The sequence below is a fragment of the Thermobia domestica genome, chromosome 11 (assembly GCF_964235325.1).
Source record: "Thermobia domestica chromosome 11, izTheDome1.hap1.1, whole genome shotgun sequence".
NCBI lineage: Eukaryota > Metazoa > Arthropoda > Insecta > Zygentoma > Lepismatidae > Thermobia > Thermobia domestica.
Genome location: NC_137464.1, coordinates 27281572 through 27293596, shown reverse-complemented (window position 1 = coordinate 27293596; position 12025 = coordinate 27281572). Strand labels below are relative to the sequence as shown.

Genomic DNA, 12025 nt, shown 5'->3' with positions numbered 1-12025 from the left:
GTTTGCCAATATGTTTCAACTTGTGGGGAGCATAGCCCCCCAAACCTGAGGGAACCGCGTTTGACTTACATTCCCTTACGTGTTTGCCAAACAGGGGAAACCATACATGGGGGCATAGCCCCCCAAACCTGAGGGAACCGCGTGTGACTTATAACAGCTTCTGTGTTTACCGAAAACCGAGGGGAAGCATACATGGGTGCATAGCCCCCCAAACCTTAGGGATCCGCGTGTGACTTATAACGCCTTATGTGTTTACCGAAAACCGATGGGGAAGCATACATGGGGGCATAGCCCCCAAACCTGAGGGAACCGCGTTTGACTTATAACGCCTTATGTGTTTACCGAAAACCGAGGGGAAGCATACATGGGTGCATAGCCCCCCAAACCTGAGGGAACCGCGTTTGACTTATATCGCCTTTTGTGTTTGCCAAACAGTGGGTTTACCAACACCGGAAAAGCTAGCTTCCTGAACGGTCAGCACGAAGGAACGAAATATTTTTATTTTTTATTTTTTTTTAATTGTTTGAAGACTATGTTTGAGTTTTGATTCCGTTTCGGTTGCGTTTTTTTTGGACAAGTTGACCACAGGAAAGAGTGAAGAATGGAATTAGCATTATTATATTATAGTTAAGAATATGTGGGGGACACGAAAAATATCTTGGCAGTGTTAATCTTTTTAGAGAAAAATGCCTGGTGACATCCCTTAAGAATCGCCAATGACAGATGGACTTATAGTTTTAGAAAATGCGTGGTGACGTCCCTTAAGAACCGTCAATGAGATACTTTATAGTTTTAGAAATGTATGTGGACATCCGTTAAGAACCGTCAATGAGATACTTTATAGTTTTAGAAAATGCGTGGTGACGTCCCTTAAGAACCGTCAATGAGATACTTTATAGTTTTAGAAATGCGTGGTGACATCCCTTAAGAACCGCCAATGACGGTTGGACTTATAGTTTTAGAAATGTATGGGGACATCCCTTAAGAACCGTCAATGAGATACTTTATAGTTTTAGAAATGCGTGGTGACATCCCTTAAGAACCGCCACTGATGGACTTTACGGCAAAAAATCAAGTGCGCAATTTCTTTGAATCTTTATAACTGAAATTGTGATTAAACAGAATTGCGTACTGTCCAATATTTTTGATGGTAGATTTTATATAAATACATTGTGTCTGAATGATTTGTCATGAATCTGTATTCATATTGGGATGTCTATTCGGAAAATAAGCAATTTACACATAAAGAACACTTTTAGAACACATACATATTCAATATTTACTACAGATAATGTTCAAAATATATTGTTTAGTGTAAAATAATTAAGTTCAACAGAAAAGATAGACATTTGTCTTGCTTGTATCCCCAATATTTAGAAAATCAGTCAGTATTAAGTGTACAGATGTATTCACAAAGTGTTCAGAAGTGAACAAAAAGTGTTTAGATCCGCGAAAAAGTGTTTTCATACTGAAAAATGTACTTATATAAAGAGTTCTTAGTTGTAGTGGATGCAATTTTCCAAGATACATGTGAATATTGCAATTTTACGTAAATGTGTAGACTTTTCTTTCCCACAGTTAGACTCGAAAGAAAAGAACTACGTTCATTGATTCATTTTGAATCATAGCAACGGACTTTTCCCTTTGAATTCGTGTTAGAATAGCTTGGCTATCACGAAACGTAGTGAATACTCAAATGGATCTTTTTCCAAGACATGAGGAATAAACGAATATAATTGAGTGAGAAGTGTTGGGAATATATTTGAAAAATGAACTTGCGTATTTTTAACATGTGTTGCAGTATTCAGAATCTTAATCATATGGTAGTCACATGGTTTTTGTACATACTAACTCTATATTAAGCAAGGTAATGAGTGAGAAAAAATAAATATTGGCTTTGTAAAAATGAAATGAAATACGAAATATTTTGTTAGGGGATGCAGAAAGAGAATACAATGCAGTGTGAACGCGCTCTTTTGCGTGGAGGAAAAGGGGGGCTATACCCGGAGTGAATTTCCCCTCATAACTTTTCCAAATAGTGAACGCGCTCTGTTGCGTGGTGAAGAGGGGGGGGGGGCTATACCCGGACTGAATTCCCCCTCATAACTTTTCCAAATAGTGAATGCACTCTTTTGCATGGAGAAGAGGGGGTACTATACCCGGAGTGAATTTCCCCTCACAACTTTTCAATTACTGAATGCGCTCTGTTGCGTGGAGAAGAGGGGACACTATGTCCGGACTGAATTCCCCTCATAACTTTTAATTACTGAATGCACTCTTTTTTGCGTAGAGAAAAGGGGGTATACCAGTCTTTAAGAGTAATGCCTCCCATTACTGAACGTTACTTGTTTTATACATGGATTTGGAGTGAGAGATCTCGGTTTTATCCCGTCTTTTTTTTTTGGCACTAGGATTTCAATGTAAATGTATGCAGCAGTACTAGTAGAGGGGGTCATCCCCCTGAAAGACTGGGCTTCATATCCCAGAAATGATGTGGTACCGCACCACTTAAGTAAATATTTGCTCTGTCACTGAAAGACATGGGTTTATATTCCTTATTTAACCCAATAGTTTTACTTATACGCGTTTGATCTTCAATACTTTGATAGAATATTAAGACCAACAGAATATACAAGCATGTGCTATGGTTTATTACACAATGAAAACATATATACTATACTCACCTGAGAAAATATACGGAACTTTGTCACACACGCGTCAGCACTGCGGGACTTTCAACGCACAACTAATCTTTAATTATGACTTTTGACGATAGGTGTCACTAGTAGTAGTGATTGTGCAATACATGATAGGACATGATATAACTTGAATTTGGCGTGTGGGGGTATCATTTCCTTTCACGGCAGCGTACGTGTAAGATCAAGGACAAGCTTTAGCGCATCTTAATTAATTAACTATATAGTTTTAATACTATTAAATAAAGTATAAAGAAATTGATTCAAGCCTATTGTATTCCAGACATTGAAGCTTTGCCGAACCTTGAGTGGTGGTAGCAGCACAAATAGAATACCCATACATTTTTGTTTAGACTTACAGCGACACAGAGTCGACATTTTTTCTTCTTTTTCTGGTGTTGTGAACGAACAACTAAGGCTTGAAAGGTGTGTATTTCTTCACTTATTGTTTTTTTTTAAAAAGAAATTATACATGTTTGAGCTGTATTTAACCAATATTAATGAACAGAGAGAGACTTATTGTGTCTGGATATTTTAAAAGAATAGATTACATCTGAATATAAGTGAATATATTTTACTGATTTTTTTCATAAATTGAACAAATTGTTTTCTATTTACATATCATTATTTGACTATAGATTGAAAATAAGTGAATGCTTTTTATGTACATATTATTAAAATATAACTATAGGTTGAAAGTAATTGAATGTGCTCTCTCTCTCTTTTTATATTCAAGTGATATATTAACGTCAACTTGATAACTCAAAATAGTTTTTTTCTTTGTTTTATTTCTTTCAGATGGATTTCTTCTGCCCGTCCGAAGAATTGAATATGGTTGATGAAATTTATCTCCAGGAATTGGTGCGCGGTTTCAACGAGTACCCGAGGGTCTTCAGTACCTGGAAAGCCATCATGGAATTGAACAGGCTGGGATATCGGGGCTCGGGGAGATGCGATGCACTCCTACGCGCCCTTCGTGCCTTCGAAGGTAATGATACATTACTTCTCCAGCACTGCGTAAGCAGTGCTGATATATTAGATTTATTTTTGTATGGATTTTTCCGTACATGTGATACTTACGAATCGGCGCAGTCAAAACTCTTTTATTTATTATCATGTGGGGAAGGTCAGGTGGATAGGATAAAAGATACAGAGTTATCGGACTTTTTTGATTTTGGCACGCGCTTTGTTTCGGAACCGTGCTTAATCCCATCCACAAATAATGCCATAGTCATGCCCCCTCAAGAAAATCATAACTTGAGTCCTAATAATCTATATCAATTAACAAATGAAGATTTAGCTTTCTTGGATGAAGTAAATGGGATTGGCACTCAAAATTCCGATGAAATACCAGCTGAAGAAATGAGGAGTTTGGTTCAAAACGAGGACAATGCTGTGGTCATACCCACGCAACAAGTCCAGGGAGAAAATCCTGTATACAATCCGCCTGAATACTGTGTACAGGATAATCATGACTATGGGGACCAAATGATTTTTACTCCTCAGCCTAACCCGTCATATGCCAATGTTCCAGCAATGGTTGGACATGGCAACATAAACAACAACAATAGTACAACTGGTACTATTAGTAGTCCTAATAGTGGTAGTACAGGTGGTAGTGGTAGTGATAATAATAATGGCGGGGATAATCAAAGAAATAGTAATTTCGAAGTTGTAAGAGAAAGCAGAAAAAGGTTTCGTAAGTTTCATCTTACGGGACATGAAATTGCCGTCAGACCTGTGGGTGATGAAAGGAATATTAATAACCCAGAGGCTTATATCGAAAGCTTAGTTAATTTTGCGTTGGAACATGTGATCTCCAATGCACGCCCCTCGGACTACATTGGCTTATACATAGAGAGTAGTAATAGTACCAACAACAAACCAGTGTACGTTCCATTTAGAAGAAAGGGCAATTTCACTGCTAGGACAGTCCTCACTTCAATCGAACGTGTATTAAATTCGAATGAAGTGTTCCTTTTGGGGCAAGAACTATTGTTTCGATTCCATATCGCTGAGAGTATGCACGGCCAGGGAAGAAATAATGCAACGAGTACCGTTGACAAATATGCAAAATATCAAGATTACTTAGAAAAACGATTAATTCGTATTGAAAATAGAAATATTTACTGCCTCCCTATGGCCATAGTATATTGGATAACCAAGCATACATCAAGCAGTCAGACTTTGTGTAATTTAAGAACAAGAAACCATGATACATGGCTTCTTAAAGCAGAAGTTCTCTGCGAGATGGCAGGGGTTAACGTTGAAAGTAAACAAGGTTGTGACTTTTCCGATCTGATCCTCTTTCAAGCATATTTGAAAGGGGAATATCAAATCGTAGTTTATGAGGAGCATGAAAAGAATAACCGGGAATATATAGTACGTTACCCGGGAGAACCGGCAGAAAATAAGATTTTTATCCTTTATCGAAGAGGTAACACTATTGGTCATTTCGAACCTATTCGTAACATTAGAACTTTCCTCAAGGCACGAAAGTATTGTTATTATTGTTTGGAAGCTTATGATGAAAGGTCACGTGCACACAAGTGTAAAACTCGTTGTACTTTTTGCGAACATACTCACGAACGGGACTATACTGCGAACAGAATTAAATGCAATGCATGCAATAGAGAGTTTGCTGAAGGTGAATGCTTTAATAATCATCTGACACCTAATAAAGCGGCTAGGTCTGTATGTGATAATGTAAAGCTCTGCATCAATTGCGGTGTCATCTTTGATAAGAGAAGTCGAAAATCTGATCACATGTGTGGTGAACATTTCTGTTCAACGTGCCACGCATATGTTGATACAAACCATACATGTTTTGTTCAGAGACAGCGACCTGTTCATACGAAAAGGTTTATGTACATCACCTATGATGTAGAGACGATGTTGAAGGCACCGAATGATCGCGGTGAAAGGGAACACGAAGTTGTACTGGTGTGCTGTCGTCATGTTTGTCACGCCTGTATAAGAAAAGGTATCGATGAGCCCTGTAAAACGTGCGGTGACAATGTTGGAAATCGTTCGTTTTCTTTTAAGACAATGACGGCTTTTATTAACCATGTGTTAGTAGAGCGTCCTGTCTTTCAGAAAATCGTGGCAATCGCCCATAATGGTAGTCGCTACGATGGTCTCTTCTGTCTTAGAACTCTAATAGAAGACCAGCATATTGTACCCAGTGTCCTTATTCAGGGTCAAAAGATTTTTAATATCAGCATAGGTAATCGTATCTTTTTCCGCGACTCTTACCTTTATATTGGCGTCAAATTATCCAAATTACCAAAAACGTTAGGCCTTAGTCAAAATTTAAAGAAGGGAGATTTCCCATATTTATTCAATACTGAAGAAAATCAAAATTATGTTGGTCCCTACCCTCCGATTGAGTACTATGACCCTGAAGGGCGAAGCACAGAAGAAAGAAAACAACTGGAAGCCTGGCACCAAGAACGTGCGGAAAGTGGCGAGGAGTTTAACCTGCAGAGGGATATGCTGGCATATTGTGAGAATGATGTTAGAATTCTAACAGAAGCGGTCATTAAGTTTAGCGCTATCATCGAAGAGAAAACGGAGGGTTTGCAATGTTTCATAACATCATCTACCATTGCAAGTCTTGCGATGCGGACATATCGTACCTTGCACTTACCGGAGAATACTATTCCTATCATTCCCGCGTTGGGATTTCATCATAAGACCAAGTATAGTACAAAAGCTATGCAATGGCTTATGTATATGGAAGACCAATTAGGGATAGAAATCCAGCATGCTAGGAGAGGTGGGGAAAAGTATATTGGTAGGTACAAGGTCGATGGATGGCACGAAGGACTCAACGCTGCCTTCGACTTTTACGGGTGTTATTTCCATGCCTGCCGCCTTTGCTTCCCCTTTAACCGTGACGCGGTTTTGCACGATGCCCAGGACTCGTACAATACGATGGAGAAACGATATGAGCAAACCATGCGCCGCCGTAGGTACCTGAAAAGTATAGGTGTAAACCTATACGAAATATGGGAATGTTCTTGGGACAATAAGGTAAAGATGGATAAGGAAGTGCAAAAGTTTGTTCAAGAACGTTGTACTAATCTACCTGATTTTCTTATTCCTAAGAACTGTTACAACGGTGGTCGCACGGAGGTCTTTCGTTCCTACGTCAATTGTGCGAGTGATGAGCGAATTTCCTACGCCGATGTAACATCGTTATACCCTTGGGTGATGGCACGTAAACCTATGCCGGTTAAATCACCTAAGATTCACACGGGACCGGACTTTCCAGATGTGGAAAGTATTCACGGTGTAGTCAAATGCACAATCGTCCCTCCAAAGGACCTCTACTTTCCGATCTTACCATACGTTGCGGGAGGTCGATTACTTTTCGGCCTTTGCCGCACATGCATGGAAGAAGAAAACACTAACGAATGTACCCATAGCGATGCTGAGTGTGCTCTCACAGGAACATTTTGTACACCAGAGTTACACCTTGCTCTTAAAAAAGGTTACAAAATAATCGATATACATGAGATATGGGAATTTGAACTTTTAGATCCTGAAGAGGGGAATTCAGGAGGGCTGTTCGGGACCTACGTGAATTCCTTCCTTCAGATGAAGCAGGAAGCCTCTGGTTTTCCTGCTTACTGCACCACTGAAGAAGACAAACAAAAATATATCGAAGAATATTATGCCCATGAAGGCATACGATTAAATTATGACAATATTAGGATGAACCCGGGATTGAGGCAATGTGCAAAGCTATACCTCAATTCATTGTATGGTAAGTGGGGGCAACGCACAGACATGTCGCAGAGTATAATCGTTAGTGATGAGGTTACCTTTCTTAGGTATTTAACTACGGCAAGGTATGAAATTCAAAGTGTGGTGCCAATTGATGATGACCATCTCATTCTCACGTACAGAGACATTGAAAATGAAAACGTTCCGTTGGAGTTTTCCAATGTGATACTAGCCGCATTTATTACTTCGTGGGCTAGACTTAGACTTTACGAACTACTGACGACTGTAGGACCTGACAGAGTAATCTACTGTGACACTGACAGTATCATGTACTTACAGAAAAAAGATGAGGAACCCTTGTTACCGCTCGGAAACTATTTGGGTGATCTGACGAATGAAATTCCTGAAGGTTGGGAGTTTACAACCTTTATTGGTCTTGGCTGTAAAAATTATGCTATGCGGCTAACAAATGCCCAAGGGGATGTTCGGCATATATACAAAATTAGGGGGATAACACTAAATGATAGGACCTCTCAGAAAATTAACTTTGAGAGTTTCTATAAATTAGTGTCTGGACAATTAGAGTCCACAGTAATAGAAAACCCAAATAGCATCGTTCGTAGACCGGGGTTCCGTATCTTTAGCTGTAGAGAGACAAAGACACACCGTGAGGTCAACAAAAAACGAAAACGGATTGACGAACCTAACATGACCGACGATGAACCAATACGAAAACGTGCAAGTGTACCTTACGGTTATAGGCCCACGAATGAGTGAATGTGACTTGTATGCGTGTCTCTTTCGTGTAATGAAACCCCGAACCATCATCGATTGTAAAAATATTTATTTTTTAATTTATTCTTAATTTATTCCTAATTTATTTAATTTATTCCTAATTTATTCTTAATTTATTCCTAATTTATTTAATTTATTCCTAATTTATTTAATTTATTCCTAATTTATTTTATTCTTTTTATATTTTCGTTTGCTGTGCAAACAATGTATAAACTAGTCACTTCAGCTTTAATCTTATATCCCAGTGATTTTTTTATCCATTTCATTACTATGTATACTCCGAACAATCAATGATTGTGAAAATATTAAAATTCAATGTGTGAGTGTGAGTGTGTATATAAAGCAGAGTCTCTATTGTATGCATTCATTTGATTACAAGATGTTAAAGTTTCAACATCCCTCTACTATTTTAATCGCTGGTCCTTCAAGGGCTGGTAAAACTTGTTTTGTAAATCGTTTACTTAATGAACATGATCAAATGTTTAGTATAAAGTTTAATGATATTGTTTGGTGTTATGGTGCAGTAATACCAAAATTAGATGCAAATGCAAAAATACGTTTTGTAGAGGGAATACCTGACATGAATAATTTTGAAATCAACGAAAATTCATTATTAATACTTGATGATTTAATGTCAGAAACTAATGGTGATGTTGCTAATTTATTTACAAAGTATGCACATCACAAAAAGTTAACTGTAATATTTATTATTCAAAATTTATTTCCAAAAGGAAAACATGCACGTGATATTAGTTTAAATGCACATTATATTATAGTATTTAAAAATCCACGTGATAAATTACAAATACAATATTTAGCAAGGCAAATTATGCCTCGGTATAGTAAAGAAGTCGTGAGTGTGTTCGAAGAAGTAACACGAGAGCCTCACACTTATTTATTATTTGACTTGACACAAAAAACAAACGATGCATTGCGAATACGTACAAATATTTTTCCGAATGAAATCATGTATGTGTACGCTAACGTAAAAGACATGCATACAGAAATTTTTGTTTAGTCTGCATCAAGATGTTGAAGGTGAAACAACACTACAGCACGCTCCGTGCACTGTGCAAATGCAAGAATACCAAACGAAAACAAATTTTACAAAATGCTTCAGGGGATTTAATAAGAACAATATCTCAAGTAGCTAAGAACACAATAAAAGGAAACATCCCTTTAAATTCTCGTCAGAAGCAACGTTTACGTAGACATAAAAAGATCTTACGTGCTCTATCTCAGCAACGTACTGCATTGAATAAAAAGAAAAAGTTGTTACTACAGAAAGGTGGTGCTCTTTTACCGTTAATCTTGGGACCACTTCTTGCAGCAGTGGGAAGCAGTATTTTTAGTCGTTAAATATGTCAGAATTACGTAAAATGATTTTAGTTCCTGAAAATGCTGTACATGAAATTCAATCGAATCTTAAATCCATAGATTCACATCAGTCACGTTTAGATGAAGAAATGAATAACATCTTAAAACGTCGTGATCTTAGTGTACAACAAAAGTGGAAATTATATCAACAAGCTTTGCATCGTTATTTACAGTATACATCTTCTTCACATAAACCTATTACTTTACCTATCATTCAAGAAGAAGAAGAAAAATCATCATCATCAACAACTTCCAAACAAGATAGCAATACTTCTATTTTACCATTTGTATCAGACATTTTACAATCAGTACCGAAAACACTTCGTAGGAAAACAGATCTATTATTAAAACAGTTGACAAGTTGTAATAAAATTCAGTGGGATAAGTCTGGTACAGTACGTATTCATGAAAAAACAATACCAGGTTCAAATATTATAGATTTAGTAAATGATGTTGTTCGTACAAGAAAATATTCAAGAAATCCTATAGGTATTCATGAATTTAAAAATTTATTAGAAGATCTTAATGTTCCTAAAGAATTTATTGGTACACCTATTAGCACGCCAGCATCAAAAGTGAAAAGTAGTAGTAGTAGTAGTAGTAGTAGTAGTAGGCAACGTATTCGTAAAGTAAGAAAATCTCCTAGTCCTGCAGTAGTAGCTAATTTATTTAAACATTGGAAAGAATATAGTATGTAAAATGACAAAATTATCCAAAATATATTATGATTATTCAAATCCTGATTCTTTATCAAGTATACAAACATTACAACGCAAAACAAAGTTATCTAAAAAGAAAATTAAAAAATGGTTAGCTTCTCAAGATGCTTATACATTACATGCACCAGCTCGTAAAGTTTTTGAACGTAAAAAGTATTATGTTAGTGCACCAAATGAAACATTACAAATGGATTTAGCAGATATGCAAAATATTGCAAAGTATAATAATAATTATAAATATATATTATGTTGTATTGACATTTTTTCACGTTATGCATATTGTGTTCCGTTAAAAACAAAGAAAGGTCCTGAAATGGTAAAAGCAATAACAAAAATTTTTAAAAATTTCAAGTTACCTGTGTTTAACGTACAAACAGATTTAGGTGGTGAATTTTATAATCGACATGTAAAACAATTGTTTAAAGAATATGAAATTAATCATTATAGTGTTCATTCCGAAATTAAGTGTGCGTTAGCAGAACGCTTTATACGTACATTAAAAGAAAGATTGTATCGTTATTTTACTGCAAAGAATACTTATCGTTATATTAATGTATTAGATCAAATTGTAAAAAATTATAATCATTCATACCATTCAAGTATTAAAATGGCACCTGCACAAGTAAATGATTCCAATGTGAATCAAGTGTGGGAAACATTATACGGAAATAAAAAGAATAAGAAAAATATAACTTGCAAATTTAGTTCGGGTGATTATGTTCGTGTTAGTAAGTATAAACATAAATTAGAAAAAGGATATTTACCTAAATGGTCACAAGAAATATTTATTGTTGACAAATGTATAAAGTCAGATCCTGTCACTTACAAATTAAAAGATTGGAACGGTGAAGAAATTAAAGGAATATTTTATGCAGAAGAATTACAAAAAGTAATTATAAATTCAAAGAAAACATATCTTATTGAAAAAGTATTGAAACGTAAAAATGGGTGGATGTATGTAAAATGGTTAGGATATCCATCAAGTATGAATTCGTGGATTAGATCAGATTCTATTCAGTCTGCAAAATGAATTCGAACTTTACACACGACTTTTACGTTACTCTTCCTTCAAATGCAAGTAGCAATCTTTTTGATAATAATACAACATCATCATTTCGAGTTAAATTGGCACAACCTATTGATTTACGTGATGGGGAATGGGGTGTTGCATTAACACAAATTAATATTCCGTGGAGTTTTTACAATGTTGGTGAAAATGAAGAAATTATAATTACTAGTGTTATCGAAGGTAAAGTTGAACGCCACCATGTTCCAATTACACCTGGATATTATTCATCAATTGAATCTATTCTACAATTAATTCCTGAAAATGCTCGTATGTTACACTATTTAAAAAATAAAAATCAAATTGTTATTAAACATTCTTTGAAATTAGAAGATCAATGTATGATTGGTGTTACACCAGGATTACAACACATTTTCGGATTTATTAATGAAAATACGCATGATGTTAAAAAAGTTATATACACAAAAGTTAGAAATGTTGATTTAATATTAGCACGTGGAAAATTTCCATGTGATTTAGATTATAATATTCCCAATACAATTAATGTTTGCATTGATATTGTAAAACAACAACAAAATATAGGACCATTAGTTCGAAAACTTAGTGTATATAATGTACAACACGGTCATGTAAAATCTTTTGTGTTTCACTCACCACATTATGTTAAAGTTGAAAAGAAA

At 35.9% G+C, this 12025-nt stretch overlaps 2 protein-coding genes across 2 annotated transcripts in view; one reads left to right on the top strand and one right to left on the bottom strand.

Annotated features, from left to right (window-relative positions):
• Nucleotides 1-12025, bottom strand: part of pxb (putative Hedgehog signaling attenuator pxb) — a 443477-nt gene that overhangs the window by 284947 nt on the left and 146505 nt on the right. The gene's annotated exons all lie outside the window — the stretch shown is intronic.
• Nucleotides 2449-12025, top strand: part of LOC145664404 (uncharacterized) — a 47126-nt gene continuing 37549 nt past the window's right edge. The window contains exons 1-2 of the mRNA XM_081731082.1: nucleotides 2449-3122; nucleotides 3495-4585. Of these exons, the coding sequence (XP_081587208.1) occupies nucleotides 3495-4585 (1091 nt within the window). The 5' untranslated portion in view covers nucleotides 2449-3122. The remainder of the gene's footprint in view (nucleotides 3123-3494; nucleotides 4586-12025) is intronic.